The 15,111-nt window shown below is 43.1% G+C and overlaps 1 protein-coding gene and 1 pseudogene across 4 annotated transcripts in view; one reads left to right on the forward strand and one right to left on the reverse strand.

Annotated features, from left to right (window-relative positions):
• Nucleotides 1-617, reverse strand: part of LOC147117509 (uncharacterized) — a 54,261-nt pseudogene extending 53,644 nt beyond the window's left edge.
• LOC147117508 (retinoic acid receptor beta-like) overlaps nt 1-15,111 on the forward strand; it is a 334,754-nt gene that overhangs the window by 286,821 nt on the left and 32,822 nt on the right. For 3 of the 4 annotated variants that reach the window (XM_085988527.1, XM_085988528.1, XM_085988529.1), the window contains one exon: nt 1,985-2,161. The exons of the other annotated variant lie outside the window; for it this stretch is intronic. In XM_085988527.1, coding sequence (XP_085844653.1) covers nt 1,985-2,161 — 177 coding nt within the window. The remainder of the gene's footprint in view (nt 1-1,984; nt 2,162-15,111) is intronic. 4 annotated transcript variants of the gene reach the window in all.

Below are 15,111 nucleotides of genomic sequence, written 5' to 3' on the forward strand. Positions count from 1 at the left end.
CTTAGTGAGTTGCAGTGAATGGTGAGACATAACGTTACCATCCACAATGGTGATGAGTGTGAAAGAAATGGCTTGGGCATTGCAGGGATGCTTTATGGCGCTGGTGTGGGGTGGTGCCAACCTGGCACCTCACGTGGCAGCCAGAGTGTACAGCGACATGTGAAGTAAATCTGGCCATGGTGAGGCCATCCCTGGTTGGGTGCTGATGCCCCATGTCCTGTGCAGCATCAGGTGATTACGGAGCAGGTTGGTGTGGATGTTGGTGATGCTGGTGTGCCTGGTGATGTTGGTGTTGGGGCTGATCGTGGTGAGATTCTGAAGACCAAGGTGAGATTTTTTTCAAGAGTACTGATGCTGCTGGAATAGATGGCAGCTGAAGTTGACAGAAGCGATCTGTCAATGGTGTTAGAGCTTGCTCCAAGGAGGTGGATAGAGAGTTTACTCCAAACACTTCCAAACTGCATAAAGCTGAAAAGTGTATTCCAAATCCTGAAGGCTCCAGCTTCTAACATTGGAAAGTGAACAGCTGTGAAATGGTAGCTTTTATACCACTTTTGCACTATCACCTATTCACAGCAATGGAGAGTCATTGAGAACACAACATACTTACCTGACATGATACCCGCTCTCTGGGAACCTTGTTAAAAACCTGGTAAAATGATAAGTACATGGGAAAATGGTGCTTAACTACTTTTTAACAAGCTTTTAAGTATCTAAATTGGCTGACCCGCCACTTGGTGTTGGTCCTGTTCAGGGATGACAGACCTGACACTTGGGAAACTGACAAGGAAGCGGGTTTATGGCAGGATACCGACCCGCTGTCAATCTTTGTGATTTTGAAAACAGACCCGCCTCCAGACCTGTACTCTGAGTGCCGGTTAAATTCCGGCCTAAGATTCTCTAGTTTTTCCTCATAGCTCATTCCCATTGTGCTTGGGATTACTCATGACGCTCTTTTCTAATGCATACACAGCTTTGCTCATTGTACAGTAACCAAAACTGAATATAGTATTGTAAGTGTGGACTGACCAGTGTGAAACCTTAGTACAACTCAGCAGTACATGGGAAAATGGTGCTTAACTACCTTTTAACAAGCTTTTAAGTATCTAAATTGGCTGACCCGCCACTTGGTGTTGGTTCTGTTCAGGGATGACAGACCTGACACTTGGGAAACTGACTTGTGCCTAAATATCCTAGCATTCTATTAGCTTTTTTTAATTGCTTTATCCCTCAGGACTGACTTTCCAAATGCATACTTCAAGCTTGGAGCTTTGCCCATCTGGCGCACATGTTGGAAAATGGACTGAAAATTGTGGGAAGCGAGCTTGCAATTTTCTGATAGGCAGTGAAAGTGATGTATCTATTGTTACTCTAAGGGCCTATTCTAAGTCTCTCGGTGCTAATTCAGTTCCATTCACTGTAAACTTGCGTCCCACATTTTTTCATCCAGTGAGTGATAGCTTACATTTATTAGTGTTAAATTTCACAGGGATAGCTCACAGCAGGAAATCACACTTGCCAGTGGTGAATAATGACAACCCAAGGCAGCGCGCTCACAGATCTTTCGCTATGCGCAGCCTGCAGTCTAGGCTCCTTGCCATCAGTGCACACCTGCAAAATTACCTCCATGGAATTAAACTCATGGGGAACTTTGCTAATTACTTACCAGTAGTGTTTTATTAAAAAATCTGATATAGCAGCCTGGAGTATCTGCTTTAAAAAATATATATATTTTATTAAAGATAATACACTGGAGCTCGATTAAAAGTAAATCAAAATGGGCAAAGAAAAATTAAATCTTAATGGGATTGTATGACATGAGTGATGCAACTTATAAAATAACTGATTTGCAGTAGCTTAAAATGCTGGTCTTCATGGGGATTGTATCATTGAGTGAGCTCCACTGTACTATACTTGTCACATGCTTTGTAACTGCATTTTTCATTGATAGTGATTATACATTCAATGATCTTGTTGATTACAGAATTCCAGTGCTGACCACCGGGTACGGCTTGACCTGGGTTTGTGGGACAAATTCAGTGAACTTGCCACAAAGTGCATTATCAAAATAGTGGAATTTGCTAAACGACTGCCTGGCTTCACGAGCTTGACCATTGCAGATCAGATCACTCTGCTCAAAGCTGCCTGCCTGGACATCTTGGTAGGTACACATTCATTAAAAAGATTCATTCTGTGTCAGCACAATATTGTCTATCATTGACCTTAGGATTTTGCACCTCCCTATCTTGTCAAAACCAGCTGAGAACACTGTGTGATCTCAGACATTGATATATGGGGTGAGTTCAGTAGCCCTGTCACTGACTTTATCATCGAGACAGTTAAGTTCACCCAGGAGCTCCCAAGATTCACCTAACTGTCCCTTGCTCGAAGGATTTCAGAACTTCTTGGTGTGTGGGCTTCTCAGCTGGAAAAGAATAACCACCTATTAGCAGTCACACGCTCGTTGTCTTACTGTGATTAAGAACAGAAAAATTAAGAGGAGTAATGGTGGCGCAGTCTTCTGAAGCTCTTTCCCCAGATTAAGTAGTAATTCTCATCATATATATATAGTGCCAAGACTTTAAATATTAACTTGCATTTCAGATGAAATTAATTGTTCACATATATATTAATACATATAAAGGATCATTTTCAAACTTTACGCTTCCCACTGGGAGCCATTTTTTGATAGATCCAATGGAAATCGATCCTTTTCACCATCTGAAAATGGGTTTAGTGCCATGCACTACTAGTGAGCTGAACTAAAAAAAACTGCATATCTCTCAAAATGGTCGTTTGCCCTGTCTGAATAAATTAGGTGAGAATAGAATGTTAGTTATCTGCCACTTATTGCGATTAGTGAGTGAAGCAGAGACCATGGGCTGGATTTTCAACCTACCGTCCAGATGTAAAATTGGTGTTGCGAATCAGTTGCCGGTTATAGAAACCGTCCAATTTTCACTTCCAGTGACTTCATCTGCAGTATTTTGCTTTTGTTTCACCAACATGAACTGGCTGGGCCGAACGGCTTGTTTGTATGTTGTAATGTCTATATAATTCTATGGTGCTGTCACCTCCACTGATAACACCTGTGCCCTTTTTGCCAGCCAGCTGGCTTGCACCAATTAAATCACATGTTTTTATTGGAGCTGCTGACGAGTGAATTGACAGAAAATGAAACTATTCTATGCCTTTACAAAGCTTTCATGCTTGATGAGTCCTAATTGTTTGCGTTATTGCCTCATTTTATTGTTTTAAAATATAAATGTACATTTGTAGAGCTTTTACTGATAAGAATAGGGACACAACATTTCACAAAAAATGTCTACAGATTTCTATTACCTCAGCATATATTCTACAACATCAATTTAATAGTCTGGAGAGCATCTTCTTCTTAGCCTGCACTTACTATAATAAAGCACAAGGCATTGCTGCATGAAAAGCTGAGTCTTGTGTAGATTCTAGGACTAACTCACAGTTTCACTCTTGGGTAAAGGAACTGATTCTGTGCTGATGTGCTAATCAAATGGATGTTTTGTGGGGCGTTGCCCAGGGTTTCGCCTGCAGTATATGGCACTCTCACATAGGGCTCCTGCTGAGTTTTAGGACTGGAGATCCGGGGCAGTAAGATCGAAAAATAAAAGGAGTTGGTTTATACACAAAATAGAAGTGGGGTTACTGAATCTGCTGCACTATATAACAAGGGAAGGCTGGATCGTTCACATTAGAGTTAACCAAAATGATGCTGGTGAGCAGCTTTTATTGGAAGCTCTCCTGAGCACAGTACTTTAAAAATCGAAGAGTAGTCAGCACTTTTGGGTGAAAATGCATATCCAGGGGAGAAGATAGAGAGCTGAAAAAGTCCGGCCTGCCCTAGCAATGCACAGAAACAGACAGTGTTTCTGTAAGCAGGAAAAACACTTTGGGGCGAAATTAGAACTCATTTTGCCCATATCTCAGGTGCGAAATGGGGGCAAATGGTCCAAGGACACATGCTCCTACACAAGCTCTGACTAGTTTTTTTAGCTCTACAGCAACCTAAAGGAACTGCTGGATGCCACCGAAGACAAGGGAAGTAAATGTTTTTTTATACTTACCTGAATTTGGAGCCAGGAGGATTTGGAGTGCTCCTCCTGGCTCCACACCAATACTGCGGACCACTGCCAACCCACGCCCGCCCCCACACCCGTTCGCAACCCCCCACCGGACCTATTTGAGGGCTGCTGTCAGTGTCCGAGCTGGCCGATCTTATTGTGAGCCCGATAGGTGCCCGCTGCTCACCAGTTTCAAGGTAATGGAGCCCAAGGATTAATTTCAGAGGATCCTTGGGTTGATTTCTTCGGGCAGGCATTCATAGAATCATAGAATGATACAGCACAGAAGGAGGCCTTTTGGCTCTTCATGCCCATGCTGAAGAGCTATCCAATTAGTCCCACTCACTTGTTCTTTCCCCATAGCTCTGCAAATTATTTCCCATCAAGTATTTATCTAATTCCCTTTTGAAAGTTACTGTTGAATCCCTTTCACTGCTGTAGTTGCACTGCCCGTTTCACACCCATAGTCGCTATCCAATTTCTCTCCTTCCAGAATAATGTCCCACAGTGGCCTTATTTTCCAGTGATCTCTACGAAAATAAATAGTTTTTATTTTTATTCGATAAGCTATTTTATACTGCTGGTGAATCTTTTGGGTTATCAAGGTGAGGGTGCTATGGAATGGAACACTACCATTTTTTTTGCATCCAGTGTCGGAATCAAGCACTTCCAGCACAATTATAGTATTGGCCAAACTTCCTCTACTCTGACCCAACAATATGCCACAACCCCAGCCTCAGAAGAGCAACTCCGCACTGCACCAGTTCTCACAAACTCATCCTTACGATGAACGATGTTGCAAATTTGGGCCAAATTATACTCAATATTTTGTGGTAGGTCTGCATCCACTGGGAACCAGAATAAAACTGCCCAACTCATTTTACACAGGAACTTTATAGTTCAGAAGAGAAACTTTTTAAATTCTATTAGTCAATTTGAATTCAAGTTATATCCCAGAAATGAAAAGACAATGTGAAGACCCACTACACCACCTAATCTCCTTCTGCAAGATTTTTTAATAAATTGATTAAAACATTTTGTCTTAAATTAGCCATCCTTTAATTAGAGGAATCACTACTTTGTTGCTTTCCACATGACTGGCTAATGTGTTTTATCAACAACCCTCAGCCTCCAGCACCTTCCAGTATCTCTTTAAGGGAAATTCAGTGAAATTAGTGATTAAATTGCATCTCAGAATTCCTTTCAGATTACTTTTTTTAGACCCACCCTTCTCACCATCAAATATCTATCACTCCCAAACATTACTTAAAGCAGTGCTTTTAATGCCTTGATTATTATCTGAGATAGATCAGCTTCAGGCGTAGCTTTTCAAACTATCTCTTATGTTTGTTTTTACCTTGATCAAACCCTTATACTGTGGAAGTTTGTTTTTTATTTGATTGTTTTGGTGAAATTTGTGTTCATCAAGATGAAAGATGGCTAGTGAAGAATAGAAGATTTTGTTTAATATTTGTTCTCGGCATGTGGGTAGCTGTGGCAAGGCTGCATTTATTGCCCATCCCTAGGTGGTGGGCCTTCTCCTTGAAATGCTGCAATCTTGTGATGATGGTGCTCCCTCAATGGTGTTAGGTAGTGAATTCCAGAAGATTGAATCAGTGACAATGAAGGAAAGATGATGTATGCTCAAGTCAGGATGGTGTGTGACTTGGAGGGGAACTTGGAGATAACACTGTTCCCCTGACATTGTTGCACTTGTCCTCCTTGGTGGTAGAGGTTGCAGGGAAGAGAGGGGCTGTTGAAGTAGTCTTGGTGAGTTGCTGCAGTGCATCCTGTAGATCGTGCATACTGCAGCCACATTGCTCTGTTCTGGATAATGTTGAGCTTTTTGAATGTTGTTGTGGCTGCACCTATCCAGATGAGTGGTGAGTATTCCATCACACTCTTAACTTAAGTCTTGTAGATGGTGGAGAAACTTTGACAGGTCAGGAAATAAGCCTCTGCCCTGTTCTTGTAGCCAGTGTTGATATGCCTGTTCCAGTTCAGTTTCTGGTCAATGGTGACTCCCAAAGTGTTTTTGGTGAGGGACTCGGCAATGGTAGTGCTGTTGAAGGTCAGAGGAAAATGGCTGGGCTTTCTCTTGTTTGAAATGGTCATTACCTGGCACTTAAGTGGCATGAATGTTACCATCCACTTGTCAGCCAAGCCTGAATATTATCCAGGTCCTGCTGTAGGATGGCATGAGCTATTTCATTATAAGAGGAGTTATGAATGGAGCTGAACACTGGAATTATCAGCAGAGCCCCACTCCTGACCTTATGATGGAGGGAAGGTTATTGATGAAGCAGCTGAAGATGGTTTGGCGGAGAACATATCCTTGAGGAACTCCTGCACCGATGTCCTGGGGTTCTGATGATTGGCCTCTGACAAACCGCTTCAGATATGACTCCAATCCACTGGAGGGTATTCTCTTTAGGGCTCATTGGTGCCATACTTGGTTTGAATGCTGAGGACGGCTACTCTAAACTTTCCTCTAGAATTCCGCACTTCTGTCCATGTCTGGAGCTGAGTGGTTCTGGCAGAACTCAAACTGAGCATCAGTGAACAGGTTATTTGTTAGTAGGTGTCGCTTGATGGCACTATTGCTGACTCCTTCCATCACTTTACTGATGATTGAGAGGAGACTGATAGGGCAATAATCCAAATTAGATGTAGCCTGGTTTTTTTTTGGATAGGACATACCTGGGAACTCTTCTACATTGTCTGGTAGATGCCAGTGTCATAGCTCTACTGGAACAGCTTGGCTAGGAGAGCAGCTAGTTCTGATACATAGGTCTTCAACACGATAGCCAGGATGTTGTCAGGGCCTATTAGCTTTTGCTGTGTCCAGTGCATTTAGCTACTTCTTAATTTCACATGAAGTGGACCTAATTGGTTGGACACTAGTATCTATGATGGTGGAGACCTCAGGAAGAAGTCAAGAAGAATCATCCACACAGCACTTTTGGCACTTGCAAACACTTCAGCCTTGTCTCTTGCACTTGTGCTGGGTTCCACCATGGTTGAGGATGGGGGTGTACCTGGAGCATCCTTCTCCTGTTAGTTGCTTGGACTTGACTGGATGGGGTACGGCTACAGAGCTTTCCTATGATACCTTGGTTGTGTAAATGCTTAGCTCCATCTGCAGCCTTTCGTTTTTGGTGTTTAATATGCAGATAGCTCTGTATAATAGCTTCACTAAGTTGGTATCTATTTTTTAGTTATGCCTAGTGCTGCTCTTGGCATGCCCTTCTACACTGAATCAGTATTGATCTCCTGGTTTGATGGTAATTAGAGTGATGGATGTGACAAATCATGAAGTTACAATTTGTGGTGGTATATAATTCTGCTGCTGTTGATTAGGCGCAGCGTCTCACAGATGTCCAGTTTGGGGCTGCTAGATCTTCCTTTATCTGTCCCACTTAATATCATACTACACGATGGAGGATGTCTTCCCAGTGGAGAGAGACTTGGGGCTGGATTTTGTCAGTGTGGGCGGGCTGGTGTGTGTCAGGTGGAAATCGTGTCAGGACCCCGACTCCTAAGTGATGTGTTGAAAAAGTGGGATTTTCCCCTTATTGGGCAATTGATTTCCTGCGTGTGGGAACCACCGGCCCAATGAGTCTTTTCATACAGAAAGTCGTCTCCGATGACGTCATCAATGCTGTTGGATTTAAGGCCTGCAAGCAGCCTTGCTTCTTCTGGAGACTGGAAACACTTTGGACATTGTATGAAGGACTTCATTTACCGACCATGTCCACCAGCAAACAAAAGTGTGCACCTCGCTTTGATGAGCCCTCCCTCCAAGATCTGGTGAAGGGAGCAAGATCTAATAAGGAGTTGCTCTTCCCTTCCTCAGGGAGAAAAAAGCCACCACAACAGACTAAAGCTGTGTGGCTGCAAGTGGCCCAGGAGGTCAATGCCATCTCTATGTGCCGCAGAACCTGGCTGCAGTGCAGGAAGAGGTTTCATGACCTTCTCCACACAGGAAAAGTGAGTATGACTTTCTCATCACCCTCAATCTCATCCCCATCGCCTCTCCTCACCAGCACTCTGCTTTGCCAACCTCTTCCTCCACATCCCACTTGACACTGACATCCCTGCACCTTTACCCATTCCCTCTCTCTCTATGGTCACATTCACTTAACTATTCGACCATGCAGCCCTCACACACCCTATCACTGTGACGCAATGACAACAACTTAAAACACACAGGTGCTGTCCAGCCACTTGCTAGCTCTGAAGTGGGGCTGACCCATGAGAGGGATGTTGGTGGCATACAACAAGGAAGTGGGGGCTCCTCTCCAAGCGCTCACACGACCATGCCACTGCAGAGCCCTCGGTCAGAGCCCCACCAGAGTCCCCACCCAACTGAGATTGGCGTCTCAACCCCTGCACAGCCGCAGGAGCAGCAGACTGTTGCCGAGCCCTCACAGGTTCGCAACCCCAGAGGACACCCGCCAAAGATGTCGAGACAGGAGCAGCAAGAAAGTGAGCAAGGGGCCTCCACATCTGCTGAAGCCACAGGGGAAACACCACGTAGGAGCACGCGTAAGAGGAAGATAATGCACAAGTAGTCACAAGGGTAGTCACTTGGGTGTAATGTTGCGTTTAATTTTGAAATGCCATCAGTTGCTTATTGTCATAAAAATTCTGATGGCAAACTGTTGCAGTTGTGGTGTATGTCATTTCGCTAATGGGACTTCCACATTGAGGGCTTAGGGCGACTTGCAGTTGTCAGTATGGTGGTCAGAGTGAGGAATCCACAGGTTCTTGGCCATTGTCGATGGTCTGATAAGAAGGTGCGAGGCAAAAGTGTTTGATTGTGCAGGCTAAGCAAATCTGGCCAAGATGAGTGCGTCCCTTGCATCCCGGGCAACAATGTGGTCGCGCGCTGGCGCCTTCTGGCCTGTGCAGCTTCAGGTGGGTGAGCAGCAGCATGGAGCTCCTGCTATTGCTCCCGCTGTTGGTGGTGCTGTTATTCATGGTTCTGCTGCTGCCATGGCTGGTCTTCATCCGAATCTGATGTCCGGGAGGAAAGGAATTAAATGGTTCCCATGCTTCTGGTATATGCCTCAGTTGAGGAAGCACTCAGTCAAGGTGGCGAGAGGGGTTTCCCTGGAGGTCACACTGGAGATGGGTGTCAGGCTGCAAACTTCCACAATAATGTATATGCCTGCTAAAAGTTCGCCCAGACCTGAGACAACAAAGTTCTGCCACCTGCAAATGATGATTGCTGAAAACTCCTTTTTAATGGGGGAACTGCAGCTGTTAGTAAGCAGTCCACTTGTGAGGCCACCAGGATTCACTGGCGTGTTCCAGAGGAAACGTGCAGGACGTGGGAAAAGTGATAAAATCAGAAAGGCCTCTCAAAATGGGATTATACAGGCACTTAACTGGTTGTTAAGGGCCTTAAGGGCCTATCCCGCCTCTTGGAGGCAGAATGGAAACGGGGTCAGAAAACACGCATTTGAGAAAATTGCTTGGAGGTGGGATCGGGCCTGCCCGCCATTTTTTGCCTCACACGCCTCCAATCCCGCCTCCTCAGGCCTGTCAAAATCGAGCACGGTGGCATAGTGGTTAGCACTGTTGCCTCACAGCGCCAGGGACCCGGGTTCGAATCCGGCCTCGGGTGACTGTCTGTGTGGAGTTTGCACATTCTCCCCGTGTTTGCGTGGGTTTCCGCCGGGTGCTCCGGTTTCCTCCCACAGTCCAAAGATGTGCGGGTTAGGTTGATTGGCTATGATAAATTGACCCTTAGTGTTAGGGGGATTAAATACGTGGGGTTACGGGGATAGGGTGGGATATGTGTTGGTGTAGGGGTTACGGGGATTGGGTGGGATATGTGTCGGTGCAGGCTCGATGGGCCGAAATGGCCTCTATCTGCACTGTGGGGTTTCTGTGATTCTGTGATTCTGAAGACTGTACAGTGGTCACATCCACCAGTGCTATCAAACGCAGTCATGTCTGAAACACTTAGGTTGGTGAGGAGGAGTTTGAGTAGCTAACCAGTCCACCAGCTGGCCTACCTGTTCTCTCAGCTTGGCCAAGGAGTGGGTGAGACAGATAATTTGTAAGATCAAACTGAGCACAATTTTAATTTTTTTGTGGTTCCAAATAGAAAAATCATTCTAAATCAGCTGAAAAATACTGCTTTTATTTAATTTTCATGGAATGTATTCTGCCCAATATATCACCAAACACAAAAAGAAAGCATTGCACAGTAGTTCGTCAAGAGCAATTAATGTACTAATTTTCTCCTATTTCTGCATACTTGCTTTATAGCAGTTTCTATCCAATCAAAGCTTTGGTCTAGTAAATTTCTGTCATCTGGCATTTTGGCCTCAGTGAATCTGGCAGTACTTTTGCACTTCAGCTACAATCTCTCCAGCCACTTGACTGGAAACAAACCCGACCAAAAACGATCAAAGCACTCCCTGCAGGTTAACAGCAGTGACTTCATTGAACAAACAATCCAATTCACCAAAAGTAAACAACTGCAGCCATCTCCACACTAATAAAAACAGTAACAGCAACATGGCAGGAAACACTGGAAAGCAAATAAGACAGCAATAGCAGGCTGAGGCTCACCGTGTGTCCTGATTAATGCATCATGTTGGGACCACCCATTATTGAGCAATTAATTGGGATAATCAAACTAAAATTGGACCAAGTTAGTCTGTCTCAAATATACAGTACTGACCCTTGTTAGAATCACTACAGTTTCTATACTTTGGCATTGATTGGCATCAGAAGGTATGATACAGCAAATAAACGAATGCCACACCACGTAATCTTCCATAGCACACCAGCAACAAACATGCAACATACAGCTGCCAATTTCTGAGAAATCGGTAGTTTCAATTTTTTTTTCCATTGTGAATAGGTGGTTTTGCACTGTTGGTGCTTGTATCAGCAGTGGTATAACTGCCCCTGTCAGCAATGGGTGGAACTGACTTTTTAACCTTTAAGGTTTAAAATGAACTGAGTGGTCTGCTGAAACATTTTTTTAATAAACATTGAATGGTGGAACAGGCTTGAGGGGCTCAATGGCCTACTCCTGTTCCTATGCTCCTATATTCCTATTAGATTAGATTATGCCTGATCTGTAACTCAACTCCATTTACCCACCTTTGTTCCATATCCCTTAATATCTTTACCTAACAAAAATCTTATCAATCTCAATTTTGACATTTTCAATTGACCTAGCCTCAACAGCTTTTTGGGGGAGAGAGTTCCAGATTCCACTACTATTTCTATGAAGAGTTGTGCTTCCTCACATCACCCCTGAACAGCCTAGTGCTAATTTTAAGATTATGCCCCCTTGTTCTGGACTCCCCAACCAGAAGAAATAGTTTATCTCCATCTACCCTATCAGATCCTTTAACTATCTTAAACACCTCAATTAGATCACCCCTTAATCTTCTATACTCAAGAGAATACAAGCCTAGTCGATGCAACCTGCCCTCACAATTTAACCCTTTTAGCTCCGGGTTCATTCTGGTGAATCTGCCCTGCACCCCCTCCAAGGCCAGTATATCCTTCTTGAGGTGTGGTGCCCAGAACTGAACACAGTGCTCCAGTTGTGGTCTAACCAGGTCTTTATACAACTAAAGTACAACTTCCACCTTTTGTATTCCAGCTCCCTTGAGATAAAGGCTAACATTCCATTAGTCTTTTACATTTTTTTTTGCACCTGCCCACTAGAGCTGACTCAACTCTTTCCTGACTGGAAACCTCATCAATAGTGCGAGGCTGGTGACCACACAAACACAGAGCTTTGCTTTTCCCAATTCAAGAGTGGAAGCAACCACTAAAGCCACAGCTCACATTCACACCACTCTCAGAAACGTACCACTGAACTGCTTGTCACAGAATTACTGAGGCATAAGTAGGGATTCCGGCTTAACAAAAAAAAGTATTAAAACAATACTAGACTGGAAATTTTCACTCGTTTTTAATAACATTGACCCAGGGGAAAAAATAAAATCCTACTTCTGCTGACTATAAAATATAGCGTCAGCTTACAACCCGAGGGTGAGAAGTGGAGACTGAAGAGGGTTATATATGGAGATGGACACCACAGATGGCTGTGTACACCAGCTTGCTGACAATTTCATTGTGCAGAACAGCAATAATACAGAAATAGTGGATTACAGGTGTATTGCTATTTAACTATGCCAGTTTTAACAAACTTACCACAAACTGAAGAATTCCACAAAAATGGCTGTGCACAACCCAGTCAACTGTCTTTTTCCCAAAACAATCAAATGTCTTCAAAGGAAGGGAGAGAAAAAATCTGATGTTGCACGTGGGTTCGCTCATGCTGTAATCATTATTTTAGACACAATTGCTACAGAGTGAAGTTCAGAGAATGTCAGACCCTTTTACTCATCCCAACTTTTACTTCCATGTTGAAAGCAACAATGTTAAAATTGTAAAACAAAACAATTTTGTAAAGTATAAAAAGTGCCAAAAATAAACACTCGCACCCTGGATTTCCTCTAGGATTGTCCCAATCTCCTGCCAAAGTTAAGGCAGGAAATTGGGACAAACCCTGTTGAAATTCAGGTTCCTAAAGTGGGAAAAAACAGAAAAGAGAAACCCTAGCATAAATAACCAGCCATACTTCTTGACATCAGAAGTATACATGGTGCACACTAGGAGCCATAGTGTTCCACATACACCTAAAAACAGATTTTTTAAATAATTGTTTTTTTGGTATGGCCTCTGTTTAATATAGAGATCACACCAATTACCAATCATAATAATTTTTATAGTCTCACCATATCTACAAAAAAGTGGAGGATTGGGGTTAATTAAAAAGGCTAATGGAATGTTGGCCTTATCTCAAGGGGCCGGGAATACAAAGGGGTGGAAGTGATGTTACCGTTATATAAAGCTCTGGGTAGACCCCATTTAGAGTACTGCGTTCAGTTCTGGGCATTGCACCTCAGGAAGGATATACAGTATTGGCCTTGGAGGCAGTGCAGCAAAATTCACCAGAACTATACTGGGGTCAAAAGGGTTAAATTATGAGGACATATTTTGAAAGGTAGAAATCAATGATGAGATAAATTGAGCATCTAAGAGAGAGATAAATAGAGGGAGAGCCCCAATGGCAGAATTAAAGGGGAATTAAATAAATCTGGAATAAAAAGCTAGTATCAGTAATGGTGACCATGAAACTATCGGATTGTCGTAAAAACCCATCTGGTTCACTGGTGTCCTTTAGGGAAGGAAATCTGCCGTCCTTACCTAGATGTGACTCCAGACCCACGGAATGTGGTTGACTCTTAACTGTCCTCTGCGGTTCAAGGAAGAATGGCAAGTAAAAGGCGGTTATCTTTTCACATCATTGACAATTTTGATAGTAGTAAGGAGTTATTGGAAGTGTCTGATCTAAGTGATGCCAAGTGGTCAGGCGCTGGGCAAAGACTATGGCATTGCCCTGTATGGGAAAGGAGAATCATACTTGGCTGCTGACTACAGGGGCCAATGGTGGTGGCCTGGGAGAAGGCCAACTATATCAAAAACAACTTGCATTTATATAGCACCTTTAACGTAGTAAAACATCCCAAGGCACTTCACAGGAGCAGAATGCAACAACATTTGACACTGCCTGCATGTCTTGATGGAGGGCAATTTACATACTAGAAAAAAATTATAGATAAAATTGTATTTTTTTTTATTCGTTCATGGGATGTGGGTGTCACTGGCAAGGCCGGCATTTATTGCCCATCCCAAATTGCCTTTGAGAAGGTGGTGGTGAGCTGCCTTCTTGAACCGCAGAGGACAGTTAAGAGTCAACCATATTCTGTGGGTCTGGAGTCACATCTAGGCCAGAATGGCAGATTTCCTTCCCTAAAGGACACTAGTGAACCAGATGGGTTTTTACAACAATCCGGTAGTTTCATGGTCACCATTATTGATACTAGCTTTTTAATTCCAGATTTATTTAATTCCCCAGCTGCCTATGGTGGGATTTGAACTCACATCTCCGGATCATTAGTCCAGGCCTCTGGATTAATAGTCTAGTAACATAACCACTATGCTACCCGTATTAATAGTTCATGAATGTTTTATGTACACTATACATATCTTTTAAGTGAAAATCATAGATCAACCTTAAAAGAGGCAAATTAGACAGCATGTCATCTATATGTGAATACGCACATGGGCAGAACTGATATAGTCTTGCAACAGCTTACGCTCCATAATGCTTCTCTACTAGATATATGAATTAAGACTCTCTATTAATGTTTGCCATTTCTGCATTTTATTTATTTAGCTGAAAATAAAAGTCCTGGGTAGGAGACTGATTTTTTCCTTTTTGATGTTTGTTGAGGGAAGGATGACAATGGACCACATTTTCATTTTTATCCCAGGGAGGACATTGAATATTCTGTGATCAGATATGAGTCTAGAAATTGGATTGCACCCAAATCGGGGTGTGATCCGGGTACAGCAGCTACACGTGCCTTATTGATTGTGCAAGAATATGCCTCTACCTCACATTAAAAGAGCATGACATTTCCATTTCCCATATCAACCATGTTTCTGACTTCTGTAAGCTTGCCAATGCGCAGCCACTTAGTGCTGAATTGTGGACCTTTTCATGCCGTGCCTATATGTTTACTGGCTAGTAAACCTAGCTAACAGAAAGGAGAATGATCTCATCTAACTGTGGTATAATTAGGCCAGAGTTGGGAATGGAGTCCACCACCCTTCCCAAATATGAAATTGATTTTAATTCTACATTGACCATCAATATATTGTACAATAGAGCTGTTGAGCAAATATTGCATTGTGATGTTTAAAGTAGATCCTGCTTTGTTTGAGGATGTTAAATAAAGAGGTGTTCTGAATGCTGCAGATATTTATTCTGAATCCCCATGGACAAAAATATTTACATTTAGTGATGCATAAACTGTTCCACCCTTCACCTAGTTAGTTAAGGAAAACATAACCTTAAAATCAGAGCCAGGCCATTCAGGAAAGAAGTTAGGAAACACTTCTT

The sequence above is a fragment of the Somniosus microcephalus genome, chromosome 5 (assembly GCF_052327205.1).
Source record: "Somniosus microcephalus isolate GS21.2 chromosome 5, FLI_Smic_1.0, whole genome shotgun sequence".
NCBI classification, from domain to species: Eukaryota; Metazoa; Chordata; class Chondrichthyes; order Squaliformes; family Somniosidae; genus Somniosus; species Somniosus microcephalus.